This window comes from Rhyacophila brunnea, unplaced genomic scaffold (assembly GCF_057557595.1).
Source record: "Rhyacophila brunnea isolate RB1 unplaced genomic scaffold, BYU_Rbru_1.0 scaffold_15, whole genome shotgun sequence".
NCBI lineage: Eukaryota > Metazoa > Arthropoda > Insecta > Trichoptera > Rhyacophilidae > Rhyacophila > Rhyacophila brunnea.
Window position 1 is genome coordinate 8,831,991 of NW_028232806.1, and position 17,296 is coordinate 8,849,286.

The 17,296-nt window shown below is 34.3% G+C and overlaps 1 protein-coding gene across 3 annotated transcripts in view; it reads left to right on the top strand.

Moving 5' to 3' along the window:
* Positions 1-17,296, top strand: part of LOC147074894 (ferric reductase 1) — a 98,499-nt gene that overhangs the window by 64,447 nt on the left and 16,756 nt on the right. For all 3 annotated transcript variants that reach the window (XM_085943149.1, XM_085943148.1, XM_085943147.1), the window contains exons 4-6: positions 12,235-12,361; positions 12,912-13,088; positions 14,503-14,669. In XM_085943149.1, coding sequence (XP_085799275.1) covers positions 12,266-12,361; positions 12,912-13,088; positions 14,503-14,669 — 440 coding nt within the window. In that variant the 5' untranslated portion in view covers positions 12,235-12,265. The remainder of the gene's footprint in view (positions 1-12,234; positions 12,362-12,911; positions 13,089-14,502; positions 14,670-17,296) is intronic.

A 17,296-nucleotide genomic window follows, 5' to 3' on the forward strand; every position in this document is an offset into this window, starting at 1 on the left:
AAAGGGCGTATCTCAGAGATTCCACTAAACCGCTTAGGAAATTGAGATACTGCTATTGCGCTTAGGATTTCATTGTGATTTTGAGATACGCCATATTTAATTAGCTTATTTTACCTATTTAAAAATGAGATGCGGCTACATCGCTTAGGAAAATAGATGTGGCACCCCCTGAATGTGCATAAGGCAACAAAAACCAGAAAACGAAAAAAAATGAGATACCGCTCTTTCGCTTAGGACGGCAGAATTGACAGCCTTTTATTTATAAATAGCCCATTAAAAAGTGTTTTTGTTACTACGCCAAAGCCACGCTGTCTATAAATCATGTCGCACATCTAAACTCATCTCGACTACAACACGTCGAATATATCGATAAGATTTTGTTAATATTCACAAAACACATGTAAGTACTTAATTTACAGCTCAAATCCGACATTTTAGTTTGAAGAAAACAGCCGGTGTCGCAAGCAACAAATTTCACCCGTCATGCGGCGCAAGTATAATACCAACACTTCGTCATTAATTTTGGATAGCCACGTGATGTCACTGTCCCGTCATGGCATCGCCTATAATTAATATATATATTAAAGATGCAAAATTGCGCCCAGTTTTGATTTATAACTACGTATATCCCAGTGGAGTTGATTTTCAATATGCGACTGGGCTATGGGCAAAGTTGTATACTACACTATGTTTTAATAAAATCTAAAAGTGCCGTATGTAACATTACTGATATAATTTGATTGGTCATTCGTTGTTATGTTCTCTCAATCCTTTTCTACTATATGGACCAAGAGATTATTTGCGGCTTTCTATATGTGGATCTATAGACGCATCCTCAAAATTCCTTGGACTAACCGGGTGAGAAAATGTTGAAATTCTCAAATGAATTTGAAAACACAAAAAAAAAATTACGTAGTATCAAAACCAGAAAGTATCTTGGCCACATTTGAGAGGGCAAAAGTGCAGCATTTCCTAGGAAAGATCAATGTTAAACGGAGCAATGGACGACATCGCATATCGTGGGTCCTGGGTAGCAGATGATAGAGAAAATATCGCCGTAATACTGGCCGACCTCCGTTAAGTTAGGTTAGGTTAGGTTAAGAAGAAGAATATACTTAAATAAAACGCGATGTATCCCGTTCGAGTGCCACTCTGCAATGGAACGACATCTGATTACACTCTTATAACTTGTGGGTGCACATTAATCTTGACATGGCCCTAGGAACACCTGGGATTCCATAAGACCCTGATCATGGGGCTTCAATACCATATCTCAAATGAGATATTCCTTTCTGCATCCACTGCTTTTAAGGTCTAAGTTTCCACTGCATAGAAAACACACCTCGCCATACTAGGTGGATTTTAGTCCACGTTGAAATTCCTCTGTCTTTCCATACATATATATCTATTCCAAGCACGATATTTCATACTCATCTGGAGAATTAAAGTCTCCCCAAAAATTTGATTTAGTTTTATTATATGTCTTGCTGCCAGGAATTTGCTAAAAGGATCAGTTTCAAAGATTTAACATAAACATTCGACATGTAAACTAATGCCATCTGCTAAACAGATAAAGTAATAGACACTTGTTACGTTAAAGTCATATTATTACATGCCTCATTAAATAAACACAGTTTAACGATTGCAATGAACATCTTACAAGCGACAACAACTCCTTTTGCCTGATCAAGATTCAGAATTAATTATTGTGTCATAATAATTACACCAGTTAACCCTGATGTCAGTTATATTCTACTGATGCAAGCAGCGCTCGAAATGGAAAATTTTACGAACCGGAGCGCTCGATAATTTTACGAAAATATCAACTATATTATACTATACTACATTAATTGTAAATGTGATTTATAAAAATTAGTGTTATTTTTTTATTATATGAAATATCTAGCTCAGACGGTCAAATTAATATTTCCACGAGACGGAGCGATAATTTTGTGGATTTTATGAACCGGAACGGTGCTCCGGTGCGTTCCGGTCCATTTCGAGCCCTGGATGCAAGCTAGTTTTGCAAATTATTCAATGGTTGATACATGTTTAGTAAATAATATGTTTTATTTACTTAGATAATATAGTTATAATTAATTAGTAATAAGAATAAGTATCATTGAAATATGTAGTAAGTAACCTTGACTAGGGTACTGTGATTGATGATTTTAGTGAAATGAGAACCCAAATTTTATAATACCATTTCTTATATTATGTAAAATTGTTGGATTTTTTTGTCATAATTTCAATTTTAAATTTCAATTTATTTCTTTTTTAACATATTGTGGACATTACAAATTTTAAGTTTAAGACGTTCACAACATGACATTTAGAAACAAATAAAATAATATAAAACAGTATTACATCAAAAAAAGAGATAGATCAGTAGATAAATTAGATAGATACAAGAAAGTACACCGGATGAGTTAAGCACACCCTATTTTAAGAATTTATAAAACAACGTCCAACCTAAACTCATTCTCACGTAGGTGGAATATATCAACACCCGAAGCAATTTCGTTGAACATAGTTATCACACTCTAAATTGGCATTACCAGTGGCAGGTTGGTTCTGCACCTTGGGAGAATAAACAACAGATGGTCTCTATTTCTAAGATAGTTATCAGGGACACAGGTCAACACTGCCCAAAATGGCAGAGTTCTCATTTCTAAATATACAGTGTATATGTGTAAAATGTTACCTATTTAGATAATTTTGCTACAAAATTTTAATATTTTCTAGAGATTTTTATATCTATATTTATTGGTACCTAAGTAAGTATTTCTTTTTTACATATATTTTACGAATACCTCTATTCAATAGGAAATATCGAAATAACAGTTCTGGTATTTTCATTCAGTATTGCAATCCCTAGTATCATTCTTCGATTTTCCACTCATTAATAAGTGATCAAACTGCGCAAAAATAGTCAATCATATTAGGAACGAAAAATATTACGAATAATTCGTTTATTATATTATTTATTTGACAATGCGAGTTAATAATTGGGTGGTTCACAATAATTATGGATCAAGTCCATCGAAATGGACCTGAGATATTTGGACCTAAAGTTAAAACTCCATTTGTAAAATTCAGGAATGTTTCCACTGTATATACTTACCATCATGGGCCCCACATCTTGAAGCGGGCCCCCAGGCTAGGATCTTTGGCGCCCCCCTCTACCTATTGCTAAGGATAAAGGCAGTGTAACGCTCTACAGTCCACAGTACAGCCAAAATGATGATGACCATAATTTATGATGTACGCGGTAAAAATATATGTATGTAATAATAAATGTGTATATTTAATGTTTTTTTGTATATTTTAATACATATACGTATCGAATTGAATTATGGAGTTGTCGAGAATCGATACACAATTAAAAATTGTATCGTACAACCATATATTTTTAAATACTTACATAATAACATTATTGAAAGAATATAGCGCCGCAGGAGACTTTTTTTTGCTATTAAAGAAATTTGTGATATATGTTAATCTCACATATCTGGTTGACTCGCCACGCCGGTGGCGTGGGTTTGTGGGGGCCATGCTTACCATATTTTGATAGTACATGGATCAATTTATTTAAATAAATAGTCGAAACATAAAGTATATTCTGGCTTTATTAATATTAGCAAATTAATGTTTGCAAATACGTCTTTATACTGCTGAAGGAACTGTCAAAATGGACATGATTCACATTCAATTTGATGTCTTATCAATTGTCATTTTATGCGGAAGATATTGTAGAGCTACGATTGTGATATTAACACACAATATAGAAATCTGTTTTATCTAGCCACTGAATCGATTTTTATGAAAATTTGACTTGATCCATAATAATTATTGTGAGCCACCCAATTATCGTCGGCTGCTAGTTCAAGAGTTTTGTAAATAATCTTGATGTCAAGTTATTAGATCCTGTTCTAAAATATAAACAACAATCAAATTATTTCCCTCATTATATATGTATGTGGGTGAAAGAATATACTAAACACTGACTATTAGCGGTGGGAGGGGCCTGTCACGGATTTGACCAAAATAATATAAATTTTGTTTTGTCTAATTGGATTTTTACAGAGATAATGTTACTCTGTATAGAATGTTGATAAATTTCCAAATAGCTAGTTTCGACTTGCCTTGAAATATTTGGTTGGCGGAAGTACGTAAGAAATATTATTGCAACAGTTAAAATTTACCGAACCATTTTAGAGCATTGGCATATTAAGGAAAACCACACTGTATTTTTCAATCAATTCTGTTGTATTTTTTTCACAACAACTACAATGATAATATGTAATAAGTAGATTTATCACTCAGGCTAAAATACCGGTGAAGAGCTTACTGCTTACCAGAAAAACAAAACTGTATATTTGTAAAATGAAAATTGAATTTTAATAAGAGCCTAGTGCGGATTCCAACAATAATTTACCATATAACTATAGTTCTAAAATAAATTAATAGCCAAAAGAAAAAGTATTTATTAGATGAAACTTTAAAAACAATCTGTTAAAATCAACAGATTAATAAATATAATTCCGATAGTCTATATCCCAATACATTACACGTTGACGCAGGGTTTTGAATGTGTGAGTGTCCTAAGAAAATGAACCACCCATTATAGACGTGCAATAGTGTGTGTTATACACCAATATTGCATGAGTGTCAGTACATAAAACGAGAGTTGTCAGAACGAATGCGAACGCGTATTCTTGACACGTGTTTAAGGTTATCCCATATTCTTCCACACTCGAGATCGGTTGCCTGTTTCTCCACACCCGTTAGGTATTTCAGTTCCCATTATTCGCTGGTTAAAATGTTTGTAAAATTTATTTTATTAGACTTATTAGATATATTTTTTAATAAAACTAAAATATGTAGTAAATTCAGTCCTGCGTATAGACCAGGGGTAGTCAACCTGGTCCCTATCGCCCACTAGGGGGCATTCCAGCTTTCATTTCATGGTGGGCTGTGGCGGTTTTTGAAATTGAAGGTATATTGAAGAGGTTGATACAACTTGCCAAGAAGAACTGTTTGAAATTAGGTATGATAAAGAAAGTAAATATAAATTCAATAGTGGTGGATATGAAAACCTATGGGAAAATAAAAAATTCCTGTTTTTAACAAAATATATGGAAAACGATATTCAGTTTATTGATACCTTTCTCTACTCTATATCTTGTGGAATCAGGCTTTAGTGCAGTTAATCATATTATGACCAAAGAAAGAAACCGCCTGAATATTTCCTGAAGAGGAGACCTTAGTTTGTTCCTCACAAACTTTGATTCAGATATCCAGTATTTAGCTTTGCAGCACCAGCTTCAAGGATCTCATTAATATTTTAAATGATTAAATGAAATTTCATTAGACTTCATGCTTCTATGTGTACATATTATAAATAAAAAGATAGGTAGATTTAACTATAGTAAGTTGTTTTATAAAGATTTATTCTGCCAAACTTAGCGAAAGTCTGACATAAAGTATTATTATTTGGTAAATAATTATTCGTATATTATGCTTTATAACTCAGCTTTATAAATTTTATAAAGTAAAGTTACTCTCCTACTTTATAAATCACCATTACTGTGGAACCAGTGGGCGGTTAAAATTTTTTACTACTAACAGAGATACAAAAGTGGGTGGTAGGTATAAAAAGGTTGACTACCCCTGGTATAGACTATAGAGTATAGCCCTGGTGATCCGAGGAGCAGAACTAACCTGCCATTGGTGATGCCAATTGGGAGGGCAATAACTCTGTTCAACCAAATCGCTTCGGATGTTGATATATTCCATCTACGTGAGGATGAGTATAGGTGGACGTTATTTTATAAATTCCTAAAATAGCGTCTGCTTAACTCATCCGGTGTACTTCCTTGTACCTATATAATTTTTTGTATTCACACATTTATACTGTAGAATAACTTAATACTGATCTATCTGTTTTATTATGTACCTAATATTGTTTTAATAATATTTCGTTGTTTCTAAATGTCATGTTGTGAACGTCTTAAACTTGTAATTTGTAATCTCCACAATATGTAAAATAAATGAATTGAATAAAGCCAGATTATAGAATCTTAATAACATTAAAATTATTTGATGCAACCTCTATTTAATGAAATCAAACCTAACCTAACAAAATCAAATGAAATAAAACCTTACCTGTCAAATTCAAACCTAACCTGACCAAATCAAACATAACCTAATCAAATCAGTATTTATCATGTACAATAATTTACATAACATAGAATAGCTATGTTATTCCAAGCTACTGGAATTTCAAATCTTAAAAAAAACTATTACATAACCCGTGTGTTTCATTTTATCTCACGTGCGATTGTTTGTTTAATCATGATGATCATTCGAAATGATGATGTTTGTGCTACATATTGAAAATTAATGCCAATTCTCATGGTAATTACATCATTATTCATAAACATACGGAGAAAGCAGCATTCCGATGCGTGCCTTGTCTATGAGAAACATCTTTTTTTTATTATCGTTGATATGTAAGTATATAATAATATAACGTAGGTTCTGATGAAGATGGAAACTCGTAAGAATGTCGTGTAAATCTCATTTTTTTTCATTAGAAGAGTTTGTACTAAAAAAAATAACTTAACACCATTGTTAATTAAGTAGGTAGTCATTTTATTATTTCTACAACTTCATGTTGTAACTCTACCCCAAGCCTCGTTTCTCCGATATTTTCAATCACACCTCTCTCTCTCTTTCTCTTCCAGTGACGTACCGTAGGGGTAGGCATATTGAGCGTCGCTTGGGGGAGGCACTTACTCGAAGGGCGGCAAATCGAGAAGAATCATTAGCTATAAGTATATAGAAATAGGTACCTAAACTTATAACTTTCAATTAAAAAGTTCAGCTCACTGGTTGGAAACAAAATGTATTAATTAACATAAAAGGTTTAACATAACAGGACTGTATTTTTTTATCGGGGTTGCGATGTCTAGTTTACTTCCGTTGTACTTGGACGTCACGTCTTTGATGACCAGCAATGACGCGTGAAGATTTGCGAATTATATTTGAATTATAGGTAGGTGCTGTGGCACCCCCGTATGGATCCTATTTGGGGATGTCTCTGTGTATCTGGAGAGGCCCGAATCGGTATTAAATCCAACAAATAATAAAGCGCTGATTACGAAAATAAATAATAATAATAATAGAGCCGAGCCGGTAATGCCGTAAATTATGACCGTTGGAGATATTGCAACGTCGCCTTTTTTTTCGACAACGGCTTTCGTTGAAAGCAAAACACAAGATGGCGGGCAGAACGCTGCCAGCAGCCAAATCGCAAACGCATACATTTCGTCCTCCGTAAAATAAATTATTAAAAATGTAACTATTATATAATATTAACTTAAATATACCTTGCCGTTTCCAAAACAATTCCGGTGTGTTATTTGTTCACCTCCAAATCCTAAAATCCAGACGAAAAACCATACTAAAAATAAAAGTGACAGTTTGTTTCTCACTTACCAAAATGGAGGGAAATGATAGTGCATACTAACGTACCTAATTAATTTATACAAATATTTTTACCAGTCACTTGCGAGTTTCGAAAGTTGTCAGGAGTATTTTTAAATGTATCTGAAACCGTGAACTCGCTTAATGTTACATATTTTGTTAGTAATGTACCAATCTATACAACACATTTATTAGATATTGGAGTCATGCAATGATGATAAAAAATACTGTATAAAAAATGGGACGGCATTTTGTCTAGGGACGTCGCTGTTCTCTTCAGTCGGTCATACTCAGCCTCTGTGCACCTCCTCCGGGGTGCCTACCGTGGTTTCTTTCTAGACCTGGAAAGCTCCAGGTCCATCTCATCTAACAACGTGACTGTCATCAGCTGTATTCATACCCTCAAAGCATTAGCTATATTAGTCTTCTCTTCGGCCGTGTCTACCTCTTAATTGCAGCATATTATGAACCACCAAAAATCCCTGTTACTCGCCGGTTACGCTAATATTCTGCAGCTCCACCTTATAATAGCTCGTATATACTCTGGATGGTATTTAACGGCCTTCCACGATGCCGGAATCTAGCTTGAAGAATAGACAAGCCAAGTTGAAATTGTCTGGAGGCAACCGTAGCACGTGGCCGAATCAGATCCAACGTTGCTTCTTCACTCAATAGAGTGATGCTTGGTAGACTATCTCCTCGTTTCTACTAAATTTATACTACCGCACACCCAGTATAATAACCATTGTTTGGATTAATCCGTTTCGCAAGCTCAGTATACGGTTCCTCTAAGTATAAGCCTTCATACGGTCCCATTAAAAATTATTTTACGTATAATGAACATGACAAATTATAAATTCAAAGTGTTCACGACATGACATAAAGTAAGTGTTAATAATTTTCAAATAAAAATATAGATAAGTAAGTAAATAATAAATTATAAAAGTAGGTACATGGAAGTACACATAGTGGACTAGGTTGATAGACCCTATCTTAAAAACTTATAAAATAATGTCCACCTAAATTCACTCTAACGTAAGTGGAATATATCAACCGCCGAAGCAATTTGATTAAACATAATTATTGCCCTCTCAATCGGCATTACTAATGACAGGTTAGTTCCACACCTTGGGATAATAAACAACGGATGCTCCCTATTTCTACGATAATTATCAGAGACGCACAAGCCAATAGTACCAAGAATGGCAGAGTTCCCATTTACGCCACGATCCCTTCTAAACCTTAAGCTGTATGTAAGCATACCTAAGAGAAAGTCAGTCGGATAGAACCACGGATAATATCCATACAGCCGAAAGTAAAGGAGTCTCAAAATTTTCTTCTGGACTCTACTATAAGGCCGTACTTCAACTGATGCTGGGCCTAGACAAGAGACCTAGTCTCAAGTCTGCTTTTAAATAAAGAATTTTTGACTACTTCGACTACCGTCAGAATGCAAGTATCGAATAGGCGGCAAATTTGTTTTAACCGCGCACAATCATGAGTCCCAGATACTCCCCACCGAGTTCAATGTTGCTCTCGTAAGGACAGCGACGTCTCTTTGCAGAGCCATCTCACATGATGTGCATCTCTACATATTTAAAACTATCAACACCTGGGGAATACCTGCATCAGGACAGGTGCTATTGCACAAACCGTTTGTTTCCTTCGCGTTGATTTTTTAATTAAATTCAAATAATTATATTTTTGCAACCTGTCGATTGTCTTTTGAATCACTCGATTGAGTTGTCGAAAATTTCGTATTTACACCCTCTATTATCTATATGGCGATAAAATGTTAATGATAAATTAAATAACGTGGGTATATGACAAATGTAACTCCCTCTAATATGAATAAAAAATTCATTGAAACAAGTGGTGTACTTTTAAAATAAGTGAGCAATTTATTTTTCATGAAACTTATTATGTTCGTCGCCGAACTTTTATTATGAAACCGATATTATGTTTGTTTGGTAATTGTAATATAGCGTGCGTATTGACATTTCTAATAAAAAATACAAAAAAAAAACTCTAGAACAGACGTGAATAGACAGCAATATTATAAGTGTACACTATTTTTACATTACGATAACAAGGCATTCAAATTAAATGTCTATTGCTAATTTAACCTTGGTTGAAAACGAGCACTCACTTTATAAGTGTAGAAATTCTATGAATATGTATATTGTGTTATCAATAAATAGCTAGAGTGACCTACCATTGTGTCTTAAGCGTAGGATGTTCGACCAATGTGTGCTACCCGTTCTCACGTATGGCTGCGAGACGTGGACCCTCAACACGAGAGATGTCCAAAGCACAGAACAGATAATAAATAGAATACCGATAGGCTATATTCAATACGCCGCTCGCTGAAGCAGGGTTGTTGAATGTGTGAGTGTCCTACGAAAATGAAGCACGCATTACGCACATGCAATAGTGTGTGTAATACACCAATATTAAATGAGCGTAAATGCATAAACCGAGAGCAGTTTTCAGTATTAGGAGCGCAACGTATTCTTGACACGTGTGTAAGTTTAACACGGATTCTTCCTTACTCGAGACGGTTACCTGCTATCGCCTTACCCGTTGGGTATTTCAGTTCCCATTATTTCTGAGTTCCCTGGTCCAAAGGCTAAGAGTCGCACAGCGAGGCATGGAGAGGTGTATGTTGGGCATCATGCAAAAGGACCGTAAGAGAAACTAATGGGTTAGGAAGCAGACAGGAGTACGCGATGTAATAAACGTTGCCAAACAGCTGAAATGGAGATGGGCGGGGCACATTGCTCGCCGAAAGGACGGCCGCTGGACAAATGCCGTCATCCAGTGGTACGAAACGGCCACAGGGTCGCCCTAAAAGCCGCTGGATTGACGAACTGGTAAAGTTCGGCGGAAATACGTGGCAGCGAACGACACAGGACCGAGATAGTTGGAAGAGGCTTGGGGAGGCCTTCATCCAGCAGTGGATTGACCCCGGCTGATGATGATGAAATAGCTAGAATAACCGGCAATTGCCAGCTGTTCTGCTAGACCTAGCAGGCTACATCATGCTGTATCATTATTGTAAACCTTTCGATAAACCGATACTTCTTCGTCGGGACATTATGACGGCTTTGCTCAATCCCTCTCGGCATTAAACGGTACGCAGGGCCTTTTTCAATATGAAACCTGTGGCGCTCTTGATATGGTCTTTCCATACTCCATATGGAAGGAGCTATTAATCGCGTTCTCCGTGCTTTGACCTGACACAGTATCACAATTTTTCCTGGTTGTGATGTTCTCTGGGATATGGAAATACGGCTACATTTTGCCGAACAATAGCCACTCTCTTTATAGTATTACTCTGAGCAATTATTCCATCTCAGCTAGGTAGGTAGGTATATTACAAAAAATCTAACAAACCAATTTTTGTAATATGAAATTACATAAATATATTTATATTTTCGTAAAAATATCGAGCTCTCCGGTTTAAAAAATTTTCCATTTCGAACGCTGCAAATAATAGTAATATGCGATATGACACTTTAAACTGGTTTGACATCAACATTATCCGTAAGTCATCATAAAATAACTAAGTCTCATGACTAATAAATAAATTAAGTTTATGCAATACTTACCTACAACAATCATATATAAATTAGCAAATTCGTACTAAGTAACCGATAATTAATATCTCTAATGACAGAAAACTTACCCTGTCTACAATAAAACCAACGAGTTTTTATTAAATAGACAATAGTTAATTACTTAATAATATTATTTTCAATGAAATAAATTAATTAATTAATTGTTTGAAATTCGTATATATATCGGTGAATACTGACAACAACCTACAGTTTTAACTAGTCAACCTAAATCCCATATGGTTATGTACGTATACTAAATTTGACTATTTATCCTACTGATAATAAATTCTCAATGAAATAGTAGCTAAACGATTACAGCAATTAATAATAAAATTGTGCCTACCAGGTAACTAACACCACTAAATAAAATAATAATTAGTTTCAGTATTTATCCGGGAAAATACCCAATGTGAATACCCAATAATCCCCACTCTCTGAATGCATTTTGCAAAATCATTTGATTATTAATAAATAATAATTTGCAAGATATTGCAGAAATCAAAAATTCTTCAGTCAATAAATTTGAAGTTATTTTTTGTTTCCTTGCAAGAATATCAAAGCGTTAATCGCAGACATGGGGCACGCCAAGAGGGGGTGTTAAGGATGCGAAACACGCGGGCGGCAGGATTCAGGGGCGGCATAAGTCCGAAAAAACATTTTTATAATATTATTTAAAAATATGTGTTATTCAATGAAAAAATCGCCTGCGGTGCAATTTTCTTCCATGTACATACCTAATTAAATATTATTTTATAAATAAATTGTCCTTCCGTGCTCCATCAATACATATTTATCGGTTTACAACGCTTTACATTACAATTGACAGTGTCATATTATTTAATAAGTAAAAGGTGTATAATCGTTGTTATCTGTTTTGATGACAATACAATAATTGTTTATTTTTTTTTACTTCTATCATATACCTATCCACTATTTTTTATTGTATTTGATTCGACTTCTGATTCTGGATAGTCAAACTGCGTTCTTCTTTTTGTCATCAGCATCAAGGCTCGAATGCCCGTAATCGCCATAAAATTGGACATGGTTCCATGGAGAAGTCAAATTTTAATTTAAATGCTATCTTTCTCAAAAATAACTAATGTGTTTTTTTTTTCTTTTGCAGATCTCCAGCCGTGGTGTAAGAAATCCTAAAGATGTATGCCTTAAGGAGTTTGCTGGTAGGAGTAGTGGTGGCTCTCACCTTCCTCACTCAAGATACTGAGCAATATGGAACTGGCGCGCCAGCTAAGGTAAGAAACATAATACCTACCTGTATTTAAGCGCTTTTAATTTGACTCATCTATAGGGATTAAGCCGGAACTGCTTTTCGACGGTCTGTTATTTTGTTAAAAATGTCAAAAACTAGGCATGAGGTGTGTAACAAACATTTTACATGGCCTCACAATTCCGAATAAGCAGGTCGCAGATATATGAAACCGTGCTATAATAGCCTGCACCTGGAAGATAAATGTTTAACACTCGTACTTCGTCCCTTAACAGGGTGAGTCGCTTTGTGGAAAAATATTGTAAACTATACCTTGTCTTTTTTGACCTGTAAAATCTAAACCGTTCTACGCCCAAGTTATTGGATTCACCACCCCCTCCCCCAAGCTTTAACAGCAGGTACTTGCGCCAGGAGTCATACCACTTTTGACCAGTCTAACGTCTCATTCAAGAATGAATAATATTGCATCTAAAATTAATCAATAAGTAGCACTACCATCGTAATTCACAATTCAGTGCCACAACCTGAATATAATAGTCGACCTTATAGTTAAACATTTATTAATTTTGTTTCAGGCTTGTCAAAATATGTTACCCCGACACAATGACATCAAACCTCAAATATCAGAACCTCCTTATACGCTAAGAGCAGCCAGCTCTCAAGTTGCCCAAGGTTCCGAGATCAACATTGTCCTGTCGAGCCCTCTTGGCAGACCAATAAGAGGTTTTCTCCTTCAAGCCAGGAGTAATCAGGTATACTTTCATATTAGATACTAATAAAATATCTTATGTCTACTTAGATCTTCCAAAGTTTACTACCGATGCGAATCAAACCAAATTGATAAGGAAGACAGGATTAATCTACCCGTCCGGTGGTATCCATGAAACAGAAAACCACGTAGGGTTCCCTGGAATGAAGAAATAGTTCATTTCTGTAGAAGTATGTGGCTAAGTAATACTAAAATGGAATAAGGATGCAGACACCTTTATCCTGCAGTGAATTTATACAAGCTGATGAATATGATGATAACCATACCTGCAAAATTACGAGGTCTAATGTGTAAGATACTGGATTCCATCAGGGGACTCAGGGTTCGATTCCCAGTGAAGTCACAAAATATTTATTTAATTTTATCACTGCTACTACTACTGTTTGACAATAATTATCGCACGACTGTCATTGGGCCTCATTTCTTGTTGTAGTATTAAAAAGGGAAAAGAATACAAAATTGAACGAATTGCAGGTCATCCATAGACTAAAACCGTATGTGGTTTTGTACCGTAAACCATACTTAACATATCGAGGGTTAAGAAACTACACCTTGTAAGTAACATTTTGTTCAAAATAAGTTTTTTTATATTATTGAATATATTGGTAGTATCGGCATCTACCGAAAGCTGAATATTCTTAAAAAGATATTTAGTTCTTAAAAATGTTTAAAACAATATCTCATATCTACTATAAAACTGATGATAACTCGTAAATGCATAATTTTGTTTACCGCCAGCCACCTGTCAAATGCATGTAAGCAATCTTCATACTGCATACATACATTAACTATAGATGACAAAAACATTGATTTGTAATATGAATTAATATTAAACACATAGTGTGCAGGCGAGTTTTTACCCTCTCCTGTAAAATTGTTATTTTGTCACTTACGAGGTGTTGTTTCTTTACCCTCGATATGATTTCTGTTCATGCAAATATAATATATTCATTATGTATATACAATAAACATATCGTCACTGTTCTGGCAGAAGACACTTATTCGACAAAATGACATATTGAGTTAGTTATACCAAAATGTTCCTTATTTCAAACTTTACCGTCTGGAAACCTTTTTAATAAATAAACAGTCTTTATTTTAAAGTCATCCTTTTTACTATTACTTAATAAACTCACATGATAGACCATTTCAAACATTTTAACAACTTCAAAGTCAAATTACTCAAAACTAGTATTCTCCAGTTAGTGTGTTCTGCCAGAACAGAGACGATATATTCAATGAACAGACATAAAAAGTTTAGTATGGTGCACGGTACTAAACCACATGCGGCTTCATTCTACGGATTGTCTCATGGAGTAATCCAAACTTATTTATAAGTGTAAAGAGAACTAACATTAGGATTATCTAACATATTATAATTTTTTTCGTGTTATCAGAATGGATCAGCAATTCTCGGGTCATGGACCACCCTCCCGGAGCTGACAAGGATAGCCGAGTGCTCAGGATCAAAGGATTCCGTTACTCATACAAACACCAACGACAAGGCCAATCTGGTTTTCACATGGACAGCTCCGACTGACTTCCTAGGAGCAGTCATTTTCAGGTAAAAATATAATTATTTAATGTAGAATTAAAGAACCCAGGATAAAACAACGGGTGATCATTCCTAATATTCTTTGCTTAGAGAAAAATTAAGTTCAAATCTACAATCAAAACACATCAAATTTTATTAACTTGAAAACACCAGGTCATGTGTACACTATCTGGCATTTCACCTGCAATGAATCTGTGGTTGACACTATTTTACTTTCAGACACTTATCAAAATATCTTCAGATAAAAATATTATACCTAGTCCACAAACAGTTTCTTTTAAAAATATCTTACTGGTATCTCTCATAGATGGCATTATATTATAGTCAATTTTTACAAAAATGTAGTTTGACACATCTCAGACCCTTCAATTATATTATTTTTAAATCAATCACTGTCACTACATTTCACTGTATGCTTTGGCTATTTTTTGAAATTGTCTCCAGTATCATTAGTCTAATGCAAGCCTTATACATAACCTTTATCCCAAGTATAGGTTTATTAATCGTTAAAGCATTTCACTACGAGGGGGGTACTATGGCAATACTTATTCAACTCACTCTAGAGACAGTATTGGTATTGCTAACATGCACACTTTGAAGAATTGTAAATTTATTCATTCGGGTATTCAAATAAACTTAATAATAATGAACGTAAGTAGAATGAATATTCAACCCCTCCTACATATCGTCGTTGAAACTAGAAAATTGTGTAACTCCAAAAACACTACTTTACAGGAGAGACAAAAAACATTATGGTTTCCTATACAAATGTATGGTTTTGGAGTGAAATCATCCATGATTTAACAATGATACAATTTTTCTGGAATTACAAAATTTGCAAGACGGATACATATTATCAACGGCCACTAGATGGCATTCAAAGTCAATTTTCGATTAAAACGGAGTTACACAATTTTCTAGTTTCAACGACGATATGTAACATATATCTACATAATATTGTGTCTCATTTGACAGATTACCTCTTCTTTCTCTGTTTCATTTAGAATATTTGATGACGTATTAGAGGATAGTGAAATAAAAGAAATCTTATATTTTACAGAGCAACGGTGGCTGAAGAATATTCAAAATTCTGGACTGGGATATCGAGTGCTCCGTTGAGAGTACTTTACCCCTAATATAAAAATATATATGTATTACCTACCCTATTTCTCAGTATAACATTTGACATATTATATGTCAGTTGCTCTGAATTTAAAATTATAATAATATAACAAACCGATATGGTCAAATAAATAAAAGAAAGAAGAAAAGTCTACGTAATTATTGTCAAAATTTAACAATTAATAATGTGTACATAATATTATTATATGTATGTGTTATCCTGCCAAAAGCTTGTGAAAATATCAATGAATTCTTAACATAAATCGATTAATTACAATGGTACAAATTAATGACAATAGGTATATCCATTTTTATTTTGCTTATATTTATTGCAATAAAGAGTTTATTGGCTAATAAAAATGAACATATTGGTCTTGTAATGTTTTGTAAATACAATACCATGGAAAAATGGAACCACATATACGTGAGAAACACAAAAGCTCATTTACCACAAAATTTTGAATTGTGGACTTATCTTTATTTATTGAAGTTTTCTTCTGAACACTTTTAACCATAGATTACGTCCAGTTTTCACATTTTTTTTGTTATTTTGACTTCCTCACTGTTGCTAATAATTTTGATTAAAATATTTTTTATTCAAGACCGAATAGTACACAAGGTTTAATAATTTATTATTCAGTGACAGTAAATAGCTTGAAACACCTCAGAAACATAGTTATTAGTAATTTTATTGATAAAATCTTGCACCGAGTGGAAGCCGATCCCATTCTATTTTATTACACACATGCCTACATGGTGAAAAGAGGTGGATGTAGGGCAGAACATCATAATTTAGTCTTATACCCCGTTTACACGTGCATGGATTTACTGCTGACAATACGTATTATTGCGGCCATAACAAGAAAATGCACGTGTAAACACGTATTATCTTATAAGTTGCAAGATTGCGTGCATTTATCAAAAAAGTTCAGAAGCTTTTGAATTTTCACGTATTAATTGGTACAAACTACACCGCACTAAATATTTTGACGCCTATCGATTTTCTACGAACTTGTCCGAACCTCTCTGAATCTGTCAAATAGCACCATACGATGACAACACCGCGTCTTACTTACGCTTGAAGAATGAGATTGGAGAGACAGTCAATACTTTTACGTGTAAACAGTTATTATGGCAATAGTTTAAAATACACACTATTGGTGCGAGGGTGCAAGTGAATCTATGCATGTGTGCAGGTGCTATTAAATCCAAATACACAATATATACTGTCACTTCAGAATAACAACTAGATAATAATATATTTGACATTATTGGGACAACTTAGTACAGTGTATGCGACTGGATAAAATTAGTTCTTCTATCATTAATTCATAATGGCAATATTCAGTTATCTACTGAATGCCAGAAAGCAAGAAACAACTGGATGTCTTAAAAAAATAATAAAACTTATATGTATGCATCCCCTTACATGCAGGGGTGTAACAAAGTATTTTAACGTCAGGGTAGTACCAAAAAAGCTGCCCCTTACGTAATTAAAAACCTTTATGTACCTA